The sequence below is a fragment of the Anser brachyrhynchus genome (genome assembly GCF_964034855.1).
Source record: "Anser brachyrhynchus genome assembly, chromosome: 10".
Taxonomy (NCBI): domain Eukaryota; kingdom Metazoa; phylum Chordata; class Aves; order Anseriformes; family Anatidae; genus Anser; species Anser brachyrhynchus.
Genome location: NC_137705.1, coordinates 7,010,082 through 7,031,205, shown reverse-complemented (window position 1 = coordinate 7,031,205; position 21,124 = coordinate 7,010,082). Strand labels below are relative to the sequence as shown.

Here is a 21,124-nt window from a genome sequence, read left to right as displayed (position 1 = left end):
ATGATGTCTCCATCCATAGAGAAAACCACCACACATCATCTACCACAGTAGATGTACAGCGCTTATACCACAAATACCAGGCGTCAGGCAGAGATGTTTTCAAAGAGTTAAAGTTCCCCAAAACAGGCCTTTTCTTCAAGGATGCTGCTTATTTTACAAGGATATGCTAACAGTTAGAACAAACTATCACGTTACAAATATGCACTTGCATGCAGTAATATGAACCATAAAAGAGATTAATTAGTGATGCAAACCTAAAATAGATTAAAGTATACTAAACCAGGCATCATTTCCTCTACAACCTGCTTGATTCTAATCTGTCTTGCTCTTTAAAAGTGTTTTTCACTGGGTTTATGCTTTACCTTTTTGTGTCCTTCTCTAACAGATACCTTCACAGAACAGCCCAAGAAGCACTGTCCATACTGTCAAGAACCAGGCCCTGTATGGCAGTATGTGCGTAAAGGAGATAAACGTGGTGTACTTATTGATTTCACCTTGGGCCTCCAGAACACACAGAGGGGATTAGTACTGAGCTGCTCCTAACGCCTGAGCTCATGTAGCTTCCTCAATTAACCTGCAGAAGTAATTTAACAACATGTTCAATGAGTCCCAAAAGCAAACGGCGGACACTTGCTGCACGCTCAGACAAGACTGTGGCAACAGAACTCATGCAGGCAGACGGCGGTGACCAAACCCAAGAGAAAACCTCTGCTGAGCCCCGAATCCTTTGCCTGTTTGCCTGCGATGGTTATGATAATACCACAGCAATACGTCGAAGTCCCAGCTGAGGTACAGAGCTGTTAAATACCGCAAAGGCACAGAAGTAACAAGACTGTCTGGATGCTGGAGGGCCTGCACTCTGGGGAAATGAGGCGGGGTGGAAGCAGCAGCCACCCACTCGTCCTCCCATCTGGGGACCGATGGCTGGGGAGGTGCAGGACCAAGCCTGCCCCGTGACCCTCAGACCCTTCAGCACAGGTGGAGCAAGGCCCAAGGTGAGCTAGGGAATCTGAGCATGAGGGAGAAGGAAACGCTGCTCTCAGGAGCTGCAACCTGCAAATCTGAGGCATCTCCCAGGTACTGTGCATGCCTACCTGCATGTTGGGCTGTCACTTTGGGTGTTTTCAGCCTCACCAATTGCCTTGGGATGCCCTTTGTTGCCTGTCTCATATGCCCACTGGCCATTGTACACAGAGAGAGGCAGTGAAATTGTTTCCACACTTTTTATTAGAGACTTTCTCTGCATTCATCTGCGCTTTATATCCTGTGGCTTAATGCCACAGATTTGTGATAAGCGTAGAAGAATCCCTTCCTTACAGCTTAGATTCTTTAATGTGAAATAGGGATAAAACAGTCCACTTCAGTTCCAAATCCAGCCAGAACATTTTTCTTTCAAAAACAGTAAAGTAATTTTAAGATATTTCCTTGGGGCAGCGGAAAAATGAAATACAGTGGTCTCCGATTTTAAAGTAGACTTTGTTTTATTTTTTTTATTGTGAGTGGTGTGACATATACCAGCCACCATTATAGACTAATAAAAGGGAAACTCAATTTTCTGTCACAATGAAGATGACCAATAAAGTTTTAAACATGGACAACACCCATACAGTTCTATAAAAACTGAGCAGATTCATAAAGCTCCCTTTAAAAGCATACAGACCCTCACAGAAAATGTTCTATAGGGTTATAAATTATCTGGCTTTACTGTAGAAGGGATATGCTGCACATCACGATATGCTCTTTAGCGTTGCCTGAACTACCCCTCCTAAAAGGTTAGGGATTGCTCTTTGGTACCATGGGGTCATTGGGCAACAGCAACCTGCCTGCCAACACAAGATGTCTTCAGAGCAGAAAGCAACACACCAGGAGAACACAAGCGGTTAATTAAATTAAAGCAAATATTACTCTGCATCACACAGCAGCCTGTAGGGCTCATCTGAAATCACAGTCATTTGGAAAAGAGACCGGATGACTGCCCTGCAGTCTAAATGGAGAAGATGAACACAGAGATGAGGGAAAAGCACTGCCTAGAGGCCAGCTGAATATGGCGACTGCCTATGGACTGTGTGAGGCCTGTGCATCCTTTCTGAATTGAAAATATTTTGATAATTTTTCAATTGAAAATTGAAATATTTCTTGAATGTGAATGGGTGTAATTCTTAGAACTAAATTACCCAGAAGGAGAGAAGCCAGAGTAGGACAGGCAGAGAGGCAGCAGGGGAGTCAGAGGTGTGGGAGGCTCAGACATCCCCAAAGAGCAGAAACTAGACATGCTTGGTTCTTGCTTGTCTACAGCAAGGAAACACTGCACCACAAAGTCCACTGGCACCAAATACAAAGGGAGGTGTACCGTACCTACATATCAGAACAGCTTTGTTGCCTGAACGCTTAGAGACAAGGGGTAAAAACGCCTTCAAGCACTGATAAGTTTCTGTGAGGCATGTCAAGGTGAAGGAAACAAACAAAGCCACATTTAGCTTCTGTCTGGAAATTCAGAAACACTTCCCAAATTAGCAAAGAAAGGTCTCTTGGAATATTTGAATTAGAACCAAAGGACCTCATTAAGCAAACCACTTTAACATGCTTAAAAACCTTTGCTGCATTAAGGCCCAAATCAAGCAAGGTATGGATGAAAGGTAATTAGAGAGAGAGGATTAGAGGCTGAGATTCCTTCTTCACTTATGAAAAAGGATGCGCAGAGTTTACCATTTTGCAGGGCACATGGAAGGTAGAGGCATTAGCCTGAGCAACTCAAGGATTTTTCTCCTCCCTGCTATTAGGGCTGTCCTGTGCTGGATGCTTGGAGGTCTGCCCCACATTGAGCCATGTTTGCTTCATAGCAGGAGCAGCGTTTACCCCACTATGAATATTAGAATACTATGTCATATTGTAATCATCAGAAAAAAAAAGTGCCTTAAAAAATAAAAAATAATTCGAGGCATCAAACGTGTCTTTCTGAAAGTCTACAGGACTTTCACATTGCTCCACTCCAGTATCAGCCAGTACAGCCCTTGCTCAGAGCACCAGCAGCACAGGCTGCCTGCTCTGCATCAGCCTGCATCCTCAGTAATGTGCTGTGGGCCATGGGGACAAACAGGGGGACAGCACTGCCATGGGCAGAGTTTTGTGCAGCAGTGTGGCTAGCATTACGGCAGCTGTTAGGACAGCAACAGATGGAATAAGTTTCCATTCAAGCCTTGGTCTGAGCCAGGTAGCGCTTTCCATATTTCTCTGCTGAAATGCCTGAAGTCTTGCTATCTCAGTAGTCAGTGCCATGCTTCACCTCAAATTGACTCCGACGCAGTTCTTGCAATATAGGAACAAGACTTCATCATTGACAGGATGCTGATTCATTTCAAGTGGCTAATGATGGACTGGAAAATAACTAAATCTGGAAATATCTGAAATTCTTATCTTCCTGCATTAAGCAATCAAGAACCATAACTCCTTAACTGCTCTCTTACCTACTTTTTTTTTTTTCCCCAGTAATGTCATCTTTTCCTGTCAAGAAAGATAAGACAGATCTGAATTCTGAGATTTATGCATTAAGTCACTATTGAAAAGTTCATGGTAACTTATTTTACATCTCTAGGCACTGAATTTTCAACACAGAGATAGGCCTGATATTGCAAAAAAAAAAAAAAAAGATGGAAAAAATATTCAAGAACACGTACAAGAGCATAGCACTTACACTAGAAATAGGTTTACAAGAGGAAAGCTTAATCAGAGAAGCAGAGTAGGACACAACAAGCACATCACGAACTCACATCTGCAGATACATAAGGATGAGGGCATGCAGCTTGCTGAACCCTTGGTACTGCTGCTGGCCACGGACGTGAGGTGGCAGGAACATGTTACACCCAGCTGATGTAAGGACTCCCCTGGAAATAACATGTGCCATTGCTGAAGCAAATTGCAATTACAAGCCCAGCCCTGCCACTGCTGAAGGAATACCAGCACCCAGGTCACTCAACACAATACTTTGATGCATCGCAGTATCGAATCCAGGATGCAGCAAGGGTTCACAAGCAACAGCAACCATTGATAAAAGATTCTGATAGGAGAAAGATAAGAACCAGCCCTTTGTTATACATATTTGTATATTAGGAGAAAAGGAAAATAAAAATATCAGAAAATGTTTGCTGCTGATTTAAAAAACTGAAGATTAAACATTTGCTTTATCTGTGGCTGCTACACTGGGGCTGCTGTAGAGTACCATAAAGAAAAATCCTGCTGAGAATTCAAAATATGCCTTCCAAACAGAGCAAAAAAAGAAAAAAGCAAGTCTGATTTAAAGTATTCACAAGAAATAATTGCAAGCAAAGAAAAAAAAAAATACAACCCCCCTGAACTGCAAACATAGGCCCTGAGAAGGAATCATCCCCTGAGAAGCTTTATTGGTTATAGCTCTCATGAAGTCCTTACACTTTCCCACTCCACGTATGAATGCAAATAGGTCCGGAGGGTGCTTTGACAAAGGGCATCCCACCAGGGCGAGCGGTGCCGTGGCCCTGCACGGCGCGGATGACGTGTGCGTGCCGCTGGGCCTGCCCGCCCGGGGAAGGCTGCTTTGTGCTGGAACAAGGATTCTCAGCATGGGCTTCGTCAGCCGGGGCCGAGGAGCTGCGGCTTTCCTTTACTGCGAAGCACAAAGTCCTCTTGGTAAAGCGCGGCTGAGACGGGAGGAAGTTTCAATCAAAGCATGGGAAAGAAGAGCTTTGCTGTGCAAGGGGCTGGGAGGCGTTGAATAGGGAAGGCAGGGGGAATAACGGCTGGCTAAAGCAGCAGAAACAAGAGGATGAATGCAGCTTCTGCAGAGACAGGGCTTCACCAGCGAGATAAGGCTAAAGGACCGCATTTTGTTTTAACTTGTTTGGTCCCTGACCAAAGAGCTATAAATCTAAAGCCCCGGCCGACATGAAATAAGTTTGTGTTTCCCAGTTTATTGAACCTCTCGCTAGAAAAATGAAAACACCGGGAGAGACCAGGGCACTCAAGCAGAACTCTTTGCGATAATGAATGCAGTGTTCGGCACAGAGGGTAGGTTGCCAAGGAAGGTTATCAAAACCAAAGGATAAAGACAATTTTAAAGACACATCTGGACACTGTTATGACAAGACCACTTTGAAGCACGTTGGGATAAAGTTTTAATGAAATATTCTTAATGGGAGAAACTTGCTAGGCCTAGTCAGATGAGAAAATGCCACAGCTCCTTATCTTTGAGAGCAATTCATCACTGAGGCCAAACCCCCCACCGAAGAAACATCAGGCTAAGGAGGTGCTGGCAGAGAGAGCCAGGCAGCGTCTGCCTGCTGCTGTTGTGAGCGTACCTCTTTGGCATCAGGGAGAATAAAACGCTTTTTTCCCTTATTAAAGAGGTATTTATCCATACTGAGGGGTTGGTTCCCTTCGGAAGAGGCGCTAGCGCCAATGGAGTGGGGAGGAGGGACAGTAACAAACACCTACATGTCCCCACTCTGATCCTACCCACATGCCAAGAGAGGGGATTCAGAGGAAAGAGAAGGAGAGGTCTTATCAGAAAAGCAAGATGAAGGAAACCACTGAACAACAACAACAACATGCAACCTCTCTTCACAGCCCCAAGCAGCCTCCAGAAGCCCCAGCCCATTTGATCTGGCAGCCAGAAGCACAGCGACCCCCAGGGCACTTGTGGAAATGGGAAAACATCTGGCTTTATCCAAACGCGCATGATATATAATGCATGCAGGGGTTACGGGCCACCTCTTCAGCAGAGCCTGCAGCTCTTCAGACCTTGCAGCCTTCAGACCTGCAGCTTCCACAAGCAGAGGCCAGACCAAGTCTGCCCTCAGAGCACACACACCATGATCCAGGTCCAAATTACACAGGCACTTGGTGAGGAGGGGAGGGCAAGGGGGAAGACCCCACCACCCACCCAAACCCCTTCGGGAGGGGCTCAAAGGCTCGCAGCTTTTCCCAGGGGGTCTGACAGTGTTTATGAGGTGCCCCTGCCAAATCTGTGGGAACAAACCCAGCTCCCCTCTAGGTCTGCCAACAAGTGCTTACAGCTTAAGGCTTTGGGCATGGCAGAGGTGGCCTTGAATTCAACAGACAGCTTGAGCCTCCCACTGTACTTCATATACATTTTTTAAATGAGTACTTGGGAGATCATTGTTGTTGGCTGAATACCGTTATAAATCGTGTATTACTGTTTTTCACAGAGAACCACTATAAATCAAATCCCTGTTTCAGAGGCAAAGAGCAGCGCAGCACTCCAAACCACACAAAAAGACCACGGATCCCGATATACCTATGAACTTCAGCACTAAATTTATGTTCATCGGGAACATTTTTCACCGGGGACAGCGAGACATCCACATGCCCTTTCTGTGGGTGTCCTGGGACGTGGGGTGTGCGAGTGCAGCAGGCAGCTGGTTCTTTGGGGGAAATGCTGGAGGGCATTTCTCATTAAGGAGATGTTCCTGTAAATAAAGGAGACTACTGTATATCATCTCCCACCCGAGGCAGACGCACTAACGCAGGGCTGAGAGGCAGGGCTGCTCAGGCTCAGAATGCGAGCTAAATCCTGGAAAGGGATCTGGAAAATGCCACAGCTGACAGCAGAGGGGAGGCGGAGGAAGCTGATGTTAAATCACAGAAACGGCAGACTGCATGTGGACGGCATCACACTGTGGCAGCAGAAAGTGAGAGGAACTGGTATTCAATCTTCATCATTAAGCACTCGTTTACTTCTCAAACACACGTCTGGCCTGAGAAAAGTCTAGCTCAAATTCTGCCATCAGCTGCCCAGGTAGAAGTTTCCTCACAGAGTCCTACTGCACATTTATTCAAGGTAACAAGCCTTTCCCTCCACTTCAGGGCACCATTCCCCTTCCACAGACTGATCTGGCTGGAAGGTGACCTCAGCAGGCTCAGCTGGAGTTAGCTGGTTTTAAAAGAAGAACATTATCTTATTAAAATCACCAGAAGTTTATCCCTGTGGCTTTCAATAATCAGCCCAGAAGACACTTTAGGCCCTACTGCTACCCTTCTTAATCCTGTTGAGCAGCATTCTTCCTTTGCAATTGAAATCCTTCTTCCACACAGGAGCAGCAGAGCCAGACATGAATCCTTCCTAACTTCAGCCACCTAAATGCAAGGCACTTAATGTAAAATCACAATCTATGCTCCCACTCCAGTCAGGCAGTGCAGAGAGAAGTCTTATATATATAGGTTTTAGAAGACAGCGAATCCTACCACAGAAACTCCACTTTCTGCCACTGCATACAGAAGATGCTGGAAGCTTATGGTAACATTACTGTAACACACAATAAAACACTATTTCCACATCTACTGAAGTTTAGCACACACATTTGCTTTGTGAATCTGAAGCCCTAAAACCAAAAATATAAATCACTTCAGCCATGCAGCCCCTCCCCCCAAAGGCCAACTGGCTTCAGTTTATTCCAGAAGAACAGTTTGTACAAATCTAATTAGACAATTTACAAGTTTTACTGCAAAGCCCTGATTAAAGTAAAATACAAACATACAAGACTGCTGCAGAGAAATAACCAGTGTGGGATGGGTACAATCGCACGATGTCTCCTACCAGCACAGTTCACAACAGGATAGAGGGTTCAGCCACTTCCCCACTTCATGCTTCAATCTTTGAGACAGTCAAGGGCAGATTTCACCTTAGAAAAGAAGAAGCTCTCTTCTGTCTTAATAATGGGTTACACAGAGATAAACACATACTGTAGATATCCCACATTCACTTAGTACAACATCATGGCAAGGAATCCCAGTATGTCTCAGCTCCGAAGGTTTTAGAGTTGTGCACTCCCAGGTAGCTCACAAATACACTGTCCTTATTATTATTAAACAGTGGAAAAGGTTACTTCTTAGTTGCTTTTCCTGCACTGCCACAGTACTCTGCCTGTTTCACATCCTTAGTCTGTCTAGCACTAACAAAGCAATTTAGAAGCCCTTCTGTTCAGCACGTAGGATGAGTCTTCTGTCTGGTTTCAGTGATTGTTACCTTGCCTTCCAGGGATGTCACATCATCTCTACCCCACAGGGAACAGAGAGCATATTATGCACCTAATCCATATTTGCCAAAAGAAGCATACCTTCCACTCATTGCAAAAATTTAATATGTAGTAGCTAATTTAATACACAATATACTACCTGCTTAGAAATAGTTCCCCAGACCCACCTCTTCCAATGCTAGGAGCACTTCAAAGTCCAGGGAGAGGTGTAGATTCTATTAGGGCTGAACTCCAGAGAAAAGCAAGTCCTGCTCCTGACAGAGCTGGAACAAGAGGCAAGGGTCACTAAGACTCACTCAGGGATTTCATATGAAATAATAGGCATAAAACAACAGAGTTCTGGCTGATAAAACCTTGCTACAAGGTCATACAGCAGAAAAAGTGTGATGGATTCTGATCACAGTAGAGGAGATAGGTGTTTCTGTGGAATCTTGTGAAATGTGGTCACGCACAAAGAACATGAGCCTGTTTGAATTGCTAGAATGAGCATCCACAAAAAAGTGATTGAAATTTTACTTCAAAAATGAAGTTTTGAAACAAGTACAGCAAAAGATTTTCATATTTGAGCAACAACCAGATGAATGAAAAACAGAATATTTTTGTTGAAAGCTTTGGATGCAACACTCCAACTTTCTGTTTTGGAATAATAATACAACAATATTTAAATTTTGTACAAGTATTACATACGCCTTAACTCTGAAGATGAAAGAGGGAAAGAAGCTAATTTTCAAAGAACACCGCAAAGGATGACTGAAGTCTCCATTGCAAGAAGTCATAAAACTCCATGTGCACTTGGCCACGAGTGTCAGCCATGCTCCTTTCTATTTGTCAAGTACAGTCTGGATTTAACTGTGGTTCTCAAGTTTCCGCCAAGGTTTATAGAGAATCTGAACCTCAAATGTAATGAAAGAAGGTTGAAAGAAGAGATCTGGCAACAACCTTTCAGGTTTTATTCAAGTAGTTCTTTAATTATGGAGGAAAGTGGACCTGGACATCTGTCAGCACTTTAATATAGTGTCTTCAAGTGTGACCATACTGTTTAACTCCTTCGAATCAAATGGAAATGTTTATTTTGTACTACCACTCAAAAGAATTAACAGACGTATTTTTGCTGGGCACTGATATCAAGGAACAGATTAATCAGAAATAAAATCTAATCCAAAACAATTTAAGATCAAACTCCTCCTGAAATTTTGGCTTCTAAACAGACAAATTGAGATCTTCATCAACTCTTCTGTCTTCCTAAGGTCTTTTATTCCTTCTGTCCCTACAGACCTATTTGTCATGTCCTACTCTTTAGAAACTTACCCTTTTTAAGCACCTTGAAATGAGTCTCTTACAGATATTTAGAAGTACAAGGGTAGAACATTTTTATTCAAGCAGAAGTTACTGACTTAACCCAGTACGTGCTTAGCTGCCTCACACAAGACCAGCTCTGTTAAGCTATACAAAGAGGTCCAAAAACTTCACAGAGGTTAGGAGAAAGCCTTTCAGAACCATTATTCACTGAATGCAGGAGAAAGTTTATTGCTTGGAGAAGAACCTTTGTGAGCAGCAAAACTATCCCTTCTGGCTGGGTAATCTTCCTTTTGGCAGCAGCATCATCCTGATCCACCTCACCAGTGTCTGCTTTCGGTGATTTGACCCAGACCTGATTGGTTCTCTAAGCAAACTGTTCTAGTTTTTTTCCCCCTGAACTCCATATCTTTCTGAAGATACTTCCATGCACCTTTGCTGGCCATCGTCTTAAGTGTCCTCCTATTCCTCAGCTCTCTTTGCATCACAGCTGGCACATATTCAGTCCTCTCCATGTCCTTCCCATCTCCCTTTGCACTGGACAGATGTCCTGTGTCTGGGGAGGGCTCCGCCTTCATTATTTCCTTTTCAATCGTTTCTTTTCTATGAAATGAATGCCTTGGTCTCCTCTGATTCATTCCCCTCTCTCCTCAGGGATTTTATGTTGTAATCTGATTTTTGCAGGCAAAAGAAAATTTGAAGACAAATCCCCAGTGGAACTAATTTTCATCGCCTTTGGCTCTCCTATAATTGATTGCAGCTCTCATTCCATCACTTTAATGAGGGGGCCGAGAGCTCTTTGTCAGTGGATGGGTTAGGAGATCCTCAGGTTTCCTGATTATACACTCTATTAGGAATACAGTGCAAATGAGCAATGGAGTCCCTCCTGCTTATCTAGTAATGCCCAGGATATTCAGATGAGTTTTTCCTCCTTCAGCACTTGCTCCCATAGGTTTTGGGTAAGCAATCCTGCAAGGATGGAGTGCACATCAAGAGCACTAAGCATCCCCAAGCCACGCAATCACACATCCTCTCTCTACTGCTGGAAAAACTGTCGTGATCCTCTGGGCCTGGCCCAAACCATAGTCTGGATGCAGAAGGAAGGACACACCATAGAGGCCTTCCCTTGCTTCGCAGAGCTGAGCTCCTTCATGCCCTGCTGCTGTCCAGCTACCTGGTCCCCGCTTTCCTCCCACTCCACAGAAGCTGTGATACTGGGAGATGAGGAGGACAAAATCTTGTTTTCACCACCTGGCAGGCTCAAATGATACTGTTTCCATGGTTATTTCGCACCATAGTTTCTGTATGAAATATGTTGTTTTCTCTCATTGACACCTCAGGGGGACACTCCAGCCAGTAATGCTGCCTCCAACTTTCAATTATCAAAAGCAGTTAGAGAAAGGCTCTCTCTTTTTTCTTTTTTTTTTTCTTTTTTCTCTTCATAACACAGATCAATGTTTCATTAATCAACAAATCTGAGAGATGCTGTAGCTCCTCGCTCATCCAACAGATTCAGCACGCTATTATAAACCAATAAGTAAAGTTGGAGACATTCAAAACATTGCTCTTCTGGCGTCATCGACCTCTGAGCTAGGTCTTCAGATAGAAAACTGTTGTCATGACGCTCGTTGCAATCAGACTCACCATTTCATTGCTGCTGCTTCAAAAAAAGCAGAGCACACCATCAGAAGTAACTGCAGTAGATTCTTTTAAAATATGGTATCAGAGTAATTGAGTAAGAAGTTTCCAAGGTTTTTTGCTGTCATTTCTAACTGCCACGGTATCTCTCGTCACACGCTTTGCTTTAAGTAGACTGCATTTGTAACCTGGTCAGGGCAGTGCTTTGCTGGAACGATCCAGCCTGACCTTTGAGTGCCGTTCTGGGGGACAGGCAAAGGTGTGTGGTTGATGACACTTCAGCACAACTCATGGTCTGGAGCCCTGTCTGGTGCATGCGTTTCATACACACAACATACAAACAGCAGTACCTGACACCTGTCTTTTGTGGAACCTTTGCTCCTTAATTAACTGTACAGACTATCACCAAGTGGTCCTTACAGCACTACTCTCAGGGAAGAAAGTGACACAGAGGCAATAATTCAATAGAAAAGTCAAATGGCTTGTTCCAAGCAAAAAGAAAATAAGTACCCAATCCTGAATTAAAAACCCTGAGGGACTTGTCCTCTAATTGAGGATATACATCCATATATGACTTATTAGGAACATTTTATAAATTATAGAACATCTTGCTACTTTGAGATGCAATGCATTACTCATTGTATATGTTTCAGTCTATGACAAATGCTTTTAATTTCCACTATATAAAGTCTATAAATACGTAAAACATGTTATTGTAACCAGGAAAAAAAAATACCGTTTTCTACATGCCTGGTATTTTTTCTGGGAATAAGAATATAAAAAAAAAAAAAAATGAAGAGCTGAAAGACTGTATGTGCAGTACTATCCCCAGCCTGATCCCCACTGTAGCCATCAAACATGCAAACTGACTTTGGCACTACATTGTGCTACTCAGTACTTTATATTTAATGCACCAATATGTTGCACTTGAAACATTTTCTCAAGCACTTCAAGAGATTAACATCTCTATTAAAAGTAATCACAGGCAGCATTTTACACTGATTGATGAAATAGCAAGATCATTTTGTGTTCACTCATATCTGAAAGTCTCTGAAAGCATATCTTGCATCTTAAAATGCACTTATCTTTACAAATTGCCAGTAAAATGTTTATGCATCTAATGTAAGAGGAGAAAAAAAAAGTTCCAATGTTAGCTCTGCTCTAAATAATTAAGAGTAGCGGGAAGAACTGAGAAGACTAGCAGTGCAGATGTTTCTCAGTGTTGTTAGTGCAGCCAATGGACTGCAGATTTCCCAACTCTTCTGGTACTTCAGCTGCTTTCAACAAATTCACATTCCAGTAATGGGGGACAGTTAGTTTGGTCCACTGTGCTGCTTTGAAAACCTCCACCCTTGACTTGAGAACAAATAAAACCTCCGACTTTTAACTTAATATCTCTCCCCATGTGAATATAACAGCTTCTCCCAGTGACAGAAATTCTGCTGTGAGTTGTGGCAAGCCTTGCTTGGCTGAAACCTACTGCAAACGCACACTCTTTGAAGTTGTTACACACAGAGAAGTTGAAGCCTACTGCTGAAGCCAACAAAACTGAGTAGCAGCATAAGGAAGAAAAAACATGGAACTTGATTAGACACACTTGTTTTCTTTTTGCTTGTACAGACCCTGCTTAAATCTATATCAGTGTAACCCAGGTACTGCAACAGTTGTACATATTTACATTATGTCCTGATTTTCCTTCTGAGCAGAGATATCATCTCTATGGAATAATGCAGCCCTGGAACTTAATTCTTTTAAAAACACACACAAGGCACAGTTAGGAGGGCTTCAACTCCCTGTGCAGTAGCAAGGATCCTATTACTTGGTCAAACAGAGTAAAGCATGCACACATGTTACTGTAATTTTACCATTAAATTATTCACATCACGTCTAGTGACCCCACCCAAAAGCCATGGCTAGAAGCTACAAAAGACTCCACAGTACTCACAGGCAAGGAAGTACCCCAGATTCGTGGTTATTCTGCTGCAGCAATGTCTGAGCTGTTGACTGCTGTTCACGACACTCTGCTGGGATGAATCCTGTCTAGGAAAGACAAGCCCTTGTCACCAGTCCTGCTGACTTTACATCACTACTCAGAAAAACAGGTTCTCTGGCAGCTAGCGATCCTTATCTGCATGGATTGTTAAGGGTAAAGAGCCATTTCCTCTTTGCAACATAACTAGATATGTCTAAAAGTGTAAACCAACTTCAAGGGACCCAGTAGGAGCTTGTAGGAGGACCCAGAGCCTCTCAGAGCTCGCTAGTGACAGGAGAATTTCCTCTTCCCCAGAGTCTGGCTGTTCCACATCTACTTCTATTGCAAAACTCTGCAAAGGAGAAGGCTAGGTCAGACCTCAGCTTCAGACCCTGCAGAGGGGCCAAGATGAATTCCACAGTTTCTTATGGATTTAGGACACAAAAACTCTTCTACTTCCTCGGTATCAGTAACAAAAAGAGGCACAGACTTTTGTTGAGCTTGTGTTCAAATAAAAAAAGGATCAGAACAAATATACCAATGTGCTATCGTATATAAACATTGAATTCCTAGATCATATCCTGTTAAGCACAGCCCCTGGCAGAGTTTACATAAATCACGTTTACCAAATTAACATGGCACAAGTCAAAGTAGCCATTACAATTTCACTGTCATTTTTCACTCCTAATGGCAGCGTGGTGGATGTATAACTGTTGCATCTGATCTTTGACACGGCAAGAACCCCAGCCTGGTTGGAAGACTATAATTTTGTTTGCTCTGGCTGAAAGACTGTTATTCTTGATATCTGCCCTACCTTGAAGAAGAGCAGCTACTAACGTACCTAAAACCAAAGTCAGAAAGAAAGAGGGGACAAGATGCGTGGGAATGTAACACTGACCAGGGCCCTACCAAGAAGCCACAGAAACTACCAGAACAAGTGTTCTGAGCGACTTTGTCCAGAAGTTCCCCAGGGTCTCTCCCCCAGCAGATATAGGTCAATAGGAAATAGCCAGCATTCATTCAGGGTTATGCATTGCACGGGGTGCCTCCCGCTTCCACACAACCTTAGCTGATATCTTGAAGACAGAGGACTCTGGAAAGGAGACCTGGACTTACAGGGCACCTCCTCACATCATCTGCCCTTTTCAGGTCTTCCAGCCAATTTAATTATGTCCCTCGTGGCAAGCCTCAGAGAGAAGCTGCAAGCCAAGCAGACGGCAGTTTTATAGTCAAGATAACTTCTTCAAAAATGTCCACAAAAATAAAACCAGAAGCAGTAACAAAAGACAGAAGCTCGGGTCAAAATGCCTTTTTTACAAATAATCCATGTCCTGTAATGTTGTTTAGATTCCCAGATGTGACTGTAACCAGACACAACCACAAACCATCCTCCCAGAAGTCATGACATATCTCCTGATGTTCCAGAGATATCGGGTGGGACCACAGATAGGAAAATAGAAACAAAACCAAAGACCACCCCCTAGATAATTTGTTTTTCCACAAGTATGTTAAGTATACAAAATAGATAGCTCTTCAAGAAAATGAATCTTTGTCTCTATGCTGAATGCAAAAAATACATGATGATTTTTTGCTGAAGAGAGAGCCATACACTCTCCTGTAACTTAGTTTGATTTAAGTTATGCTCATAAAACCAACACGGCTGTTTATTTCCAAGAATCATGTTTCAGTCTTGGAGTATTTTCTTTCATGGCCTAAAACAACTTTTTGCATCTTGAGAAGTAAATACAGAATTACTGTGCTGTTGGGAAATACATTCAGAAAATATTTCTCACAACATTTCAGTAACAAAGCAGGAGCTGAAATGTCAACCATTTACAATAGCTCAGAAAATAACCTTTCGCTTCTGGTCATTAGAATCCACAACAGAGAAATGGCACTGGGCCAGTGCTGTTAAACACTAAAACAGCGAGCAAAGCCCAGCCTTGACCAAACCTGCCTATTCATCTCTGAGGGAAATAACTGAAGATAGAGTTTCAAGGCAAGAGAGCATTCACTTGAACTGAAAGAGTCAGAACTGACAAATCTCTGCATTTCTCAATCCTCAGCTCTTTTTCACGAAGACCATGCATTGACAGAAGGCAGTCATTTCTGGCATAAGCTATGAATGAACTAGTTCTTTATCAGCAATTTTACAACTCCCTGTACTTAGGAACCAAGTGTCCTGAAAAAGAATTGCTGCGCTAGTTGTCTCTCCTTGAAACTTCCACAGAGAGCAAAAATAGATGTTAGTGGCATAAGTTGGACCAAAAATAAAAACCCCAACAACAAACACCATCCAGGTGGCAGTAGGGGTGAGAAGAACAACTGCACAGGTGAAAAGAGCCCCCAGTCAAAAGATGGGGACAAGGGGCAAGCTGCTGAGTACATCGTCAGCAGACCAGGAGGGCCAGTCCCACAGCAACCAGACTCTGGGGTCTTCAACATGGGGTAGGAAACAAGGGTAGCCACAGATACCACACCATTTCTCAGCTTGGGCACCATTATTTGCTGGGAAACACTAAATTAACCAGCTGTAAATCAAAATATCCAAAATATTAAATGGGAATCTTAGCCCAGTCTTGGGACCAGGGCATAGGCGGTAAGAGAGCACAGGAGATGGACATACTCAATCACGTCTCTGTAAGCACGGCTCAGTCCACATCATTCAGGTTTTACCATAAATAAAAAGACAAATATCCAAATATTTAGGTGATTATCTGTGAATATTTACAAAGAAAAAGGACCTTTATATCTAAAACACTGCAGAAGAGGAGGAGAGGGATCTGGAAGGATGTCATGCTGCAGCAGCCCTGCATTAAAGCACTCTGCCTATTGTCAGGCCTGGCTGTGGAAACCAGTTTTTCTCTAATGCCTGAGCTGATCACTTCTGTCAAAGCTACTCTGCAGCTAGAGCGACTAGTGAACAGACAGCTGAAGGGCAATGCAGCAGTCCTAAAGTCAAGCAGAACGTAGGACTTTGGCCCCAGCATGATCCTCTGCACAGGAAGAAAGCTGTTCCAGCACACTTTCATAGTGAGGCTGATCTCAAAGCAGCAAAGCAACCATTTTTGTCTAAACTCAGGAATCCCTTAAATCCATGTTTTCTGCATTAAATATAAAAACACCTCCATCAGGTTCAGCAACAGCACACAGACAGACTCAAGAAGCCAGGCCAGAAGTGGAAGGAGGGGAGCAGAAATTACATTTGCAGACCGGGAAGCAGATGCTTCTGGCAGTGGTTCTGCTCAGCCACCAGAGTGCCCTGAGGAGGATTACGCAAGAAATAAACTCTCCGCTTAAAAAATGTAAACTGATAAAACAGCCTTGCTTTGATGCTTGCTCTGCAAGAAGCATTTCAGCTGAATCAATAACGCAGCGTTGTTCGCTCACTGCAGTGACACTGCAGCGTTTGCAGAAATATTTTCACATTTCAGCTGTACTGTTTATTCCAGAAAGTGAAAAGTTTGTGGTGATTACATTCAAGAGATGCAATCTATGACGGAACATTGCTGCAACCACTCAGACTTTGCCATGGTATGGATGATATAGGATTTAGCCTTCTCTAATGAACAGCATGCCAGATTTATGTGCATATTGTATTTCTCAGTAAGAATGCCTGACTTATTACAGAAACCACAGACAGATCCAGGTGGAGAAGCATTCAGGATATGACAACCACCTATTGCAGTTTAGATCAGAAAGGAAAGCAGCAGCTGAGCTTAGTGCATGGAGAAAGAGTCAGTTTAAGTTTATGGTCTTTTCAGAGTATCTTATAAAAATAATTATTCATTTAAAAAAGTCCTAGTGCATCACTGGTAGTTTTGCCATGCCAAAGCTGTTATTTTTGGTAAAAGGAAATTGATGGGGAGTGTAGAGTTGTAGATGAGTATCAAAAGAGGGAGGATAGGTAAGCATAGGACATGATGAATTTTTGAGTGCTCTGGGTTTTGAGCAGGCCTAGTTTCTGATGAAGTTTGTCTTCCTTTGGGCACTTTTTCTTCTCCCAGTCCAATTCCTTTACCACGTCCAAGGTACAGTATGTTAGTATTTATCCCAGAGGCAGGGCAAACAAGAGTCTTTATTGTCTTTATAATAATGCTTTTAATAAGAGAAGAGAAGAGAAGAGAAGAGAAGAGAAGAGAAGAGAAGAGAAGAGAAGAGAAGAGAAGAGAAGAGAAGAGAAGAGAAGAGAAGAGAAGAGAAGAGAAGAGAAGAGAAGAGAAGAGAAGAGAAGAGAAGAGAAGAGAAAACAGAAGTTTCATTTAAACATCAGGGAAAGGGGATTTCAAAACATTCATTTATCACAGTCAGTACCTGGGTTTGTTTTCCAAAAGGGCTGTTGCTAATTGCCAGAATGTATATCCAGACAGAAAACATCTCACTTGCTTTTCCTGGTGGCCTTCTGTGATTTTCCTTTCCTCCCTCACTTTCCTGTCTGTATATACTTTTGTGGAAGGCTGCAAAACCCCTCTCAGCTGGCACTTTACACCAAGGTGACCATATTGTACGAAGGATGAACCAGGCTGGCTGCACCCCCAGCTCAGCTGCAGCACCTCTGCATGCTCGCACAGCCAGGCACTATAGCCCTACCCTTGGTGATCTCAGCCCTCAGGACTGCTAGTTCAGCTGGATCCCTATTAAACACTGTCACATTTTCCATAGCAAAAGAAAAAAAAAAAAAGCAAGCACTTTAAGAGATATAAATATTTGAATTGGATAACTCAAATTAAATCAGGCCACTGTTGAGACAGGTAGCTAACAACTAGCTAACATCTTTGGGTGCTCTAGGCCTACCACATTAGCCATTTCATTCCCCATATTTGAAATGTTTTCTTTCAATGGTTTCCGTGCTGAAGTAGCTGACGTGATTTATCAAAAAGCAGCAGCAGAAGTCAGCTGAGGAGAAACCTCCTTCAAGCACTAAGGGCAGTAGCAGCACCAGCAGAGCTCTCAGTGCAAACTCTTATTTCTGTGCATCAAAACAAAGCTGTGACATGGTGCACAATGTTCCCACTTTGATGTTAGTAGAGATTCTCCACACTACTTATGTTAAAAAAATTAATAATTTGAAAGGAAGATTGAAGCATGCCACTATGACACTGTGTAGGGTTCCATCTGGGGAGCAATGAACGAAAATTTTTAGCTACATCACTACATTTCAATTGTTTCCCTTTAAAGTTGTCTATAACTTCCAGCTAGGGAAAAAAAAATAATTCAGATGTGTTGATTTCTGTGCTTACATTCATCAGATCCAAAGTTCAGCTTTCTGTCTCTCTTTTTTTTTTTTTTTGGTATGTCATTACCGTCAGCACTCCAGCAACTGAGTGAGCAACACAATACTGCAGAAATAAGATGGAGAGAAAAAGAGAGAGAGAGAGAGAGAGAGAGAGATGCTGATGACAGGACAGGCAAGAAGTTTTCCAGCTTTTCCTCTTGGTTTTAGAACCTTTTTGGGGCTTTCCTTTTAGCAATAGAATCCTGTTTCCAGCTTCATTGATTACGTTCACTTCCAAACATATTACTTCTAATTTTTATCCGAGCTTCTAATTGAAAAAATAGAATGCCACTCTCCAATTTCTATTTTTGTTTCTTGTTGGATCACAGTCTTCAGTTTTCTTTTCATTTCTTCGCTGAGCTCTGTTTTCTTCCTCCTTTCCACATCTTACTTTCCCATTATTGTTCTTTGTGCTTTTTCATTATTTGGTGTTCCCCCTCTCCCTCCATAGTTCCGATCTTTACATTTCACAAGCCAACAGTTAGTTATAAACTCCACTTTCACTTACCAATCCCTTACTGCTGATACACGCTGCAAGAACACGTGCTTTCTGCCTTTCTTTGTGTTGGTAGGAAAGAACTGCTGCGAATGCTGGCTCCATTTATTCACACTGCAACGTGACCTCTCTGATCCCAGACAAATTTTTTAGGATTGCTTTTCATGGCAAGAGGTAGCACCACCTTCTCCCTGTTCTATTTTGACTTCCTAGCCTTGCATCTCTCTCTGCTCCAGCTTATGGGAAGAAGTCACAGCATCGTGAGAAACGAGGCACAACTCAGCAGTCTGAGGCTGCACAGTGAGTGCAGAGCCATGGGCTCCCTCCAGAGAGATTTGCCAATTTTTATTACACAGGAATAGGGTAAGTCAACACATATGACCTCAGCAAGCCATCAGAAAGTACGTGGTCAAACTGGAACGAGGTCATTGAATTCTGAGAGGGACTTATTTCCCTCTGTCAGTGAAGGAAAGGTCAGCTCCCTTGGGGTGGGATGTAACTCACGTACTGCCAAGACGTCCATGGGAATTGCATCAGTTGGGCTAGTATACAGCACTCGTAACAGATGATGACAAAAGCACTTGGGAACGGGCTCTGAACATCAATTCTGCATTGCCCTTTTGGGTTTAAATCACGCAGTTGCCGCTTCATATTTTATGTGTATTTTTTCCAGTGGTTTGTCAGTGCATTGTTGCTGCTGTTAAACGATATTACTTTGGAGGTCAGCTAGATAGTCTGTTTTCTGACATTACTCGTATTTCAGTGTGCGTCTCTGCTTCAGTTAGAGATAAAAGCCCACTACGCTGCTGTACTCTGAAGAGTAAAAAGCCTATCCCAGCTATAAAGGATTTGCAGCCAGCAAAGAAGTAATATGGGGAGCTCAAGGTGATTATCTTTCCTTGTATGCGTAACGCACTCTCGCCTCTTTTTATGCGCTGCCTTCCTACAGGACCTGCCAGCTCCCCTCCTCCTCCTTCAGGGATCAGCAACAGGCAAAGCTTCCCAAAAACCAAGTCACTGCGGTAAATAGACGGGCTCCCATATCAACTGCACTAGTTCCTTACAGCTTATTCATATTGCATCACAGGTCAGCTCCAGACCTCATGCTTCAGATGAGAATTAGGGAATCTAAGCCATCACTGCACACCCTCAGATGCTCCCACTGGAGTGCCACAAGAAGCAGCTCACAGTGCAGTGCTTCCGAGGAAGCAGGTTCTGAGCTGTACTTGTGTTACACAAAGCACAGGTACTTACAAACTAAGGCAGCTTACATTAGACCACACTGTAAATTATAAATAGCTCCCTCTACAGCTCTGCCAAGATTATTGCTCGTTTTCAAATGCGCGGTTTGAATGCAGCAATGTTGCAGGAGAGAGGGAGAGCCCATGCACTTTGCAGTTCAACTCATCTCCACGCAGCTGACACTGACAGGACAAAGAAGTGGCATCCTGCATCATACAACTGCCTCCTGACATTTGCAGGAGTTTCCTCTGCTGTTGCTACATTACTGCAAGTAGCAGAAATACATTGCCCTTTGCTGAAGGAGTTCTTCAGCAACCTGCACCTATTTTGGTTGGCACAGACCTCAGCCCTGGGAACTTGGAATCTCAAGAGAATTTGCTTCTTACACATCACTGGCACAGCTCACACAGCCTTCCAAGTCCCTTAACAACCTCTCCTTCCCTTGTAATCTGTTTTCACAAACATTTAGCCAGCTCAAGACCCTACTTGGATCTCTGCAAATGTTTATCACACTGCTACGTCACTGCTCCGTGGTGCTGCCCAAGTGCTTGCCTAACGTCTGACTTCTGAGCAGGCATGGCTGTTTATAAAAGCTTTAAATGATGCACGTAGTGATGAGACACATCAGATTCAGCACACTGTGTCCAAAGCACTACTATTAAAAATAGCCCAGACTGCATCACTGCATTTGTTCTGATCTAGAGAATTCATGCGCTCTCTGGTGCCACTAGTAAATTATTGACTGTTTAATATAATAAGTGTCAGAATAATTTAAAGTTTAATCTAGCTAGAGTTTGATGTAGTTTTTAACTCTTTGCTGCTTTGGACCAGCCTCTCCTTTATAAAACACTACCCCTGTGCAGAGGTGCGGAGTAAGGCTAAGGAGAAAAGAGTAGTGACTTCTGGTCATCTTCTGGGTCTCTGCTCATCCAGCAGACTTGTTCCCACGATGACTGCAAGCCCCACAGCAGCTTCAGTGCTGCTCTAGACCAGCTTCTCCATGCTTTCTGCCATCCCCAAGGACCCTCAAGAGAGACCCAGTTGGGGTCTCTCTCACCATAAGGCTTTTTCCTTTGGTCTACCACATTTCCAGGAATTTCACATTGGCAGACTTCCCTTCCCCAAGCTGCAGTAGAGCAGTCAAATCCTTTTCTTTATAAAAATGTCTAGTTAGTTTT

The 21,124-nt window shown here is 43.2% G+C and overlaps 1 protein-coding gene across 16 annotated transcripts in view; it reads right to left on the bottom strand.

Annotated features, from left to right (window-relative positions):
* The window catches only part of LOC308200195 (uncharacterized protein), an 88,290-nt gene that overhangs the window by 49,597 nt on the left and 17,569 nt on the right, over positions 1–21,124 (bottom strand). For 7 of the 16 annotated variants that reach the window (XR_013955318.1, XM_080605465.1, XM_080605466.1 and 4 more), the window contains one exon: positions 12,907–13,001. Coding sequence is in view for 8 of the 16 variants with exons in the window: in XM_080605465.1 (XP_080461591.1) it covers positions 12,907–13,001 (95 nt within the window). In the remaining 8 variants the exon portion in view is untranslated. Of the gene's footprint in view, positions 1–8,194; positions 8,291–8,359; positions 12,510–12,906; positions 13,002–14,105; positions 14,133–21,124 lie in introns of those variants that run through there. The other 9 variants (XR_013955319.1, XM_080605468.1, XM_080605469.1 and 6 more) reach the window with 6 other exon arrangements.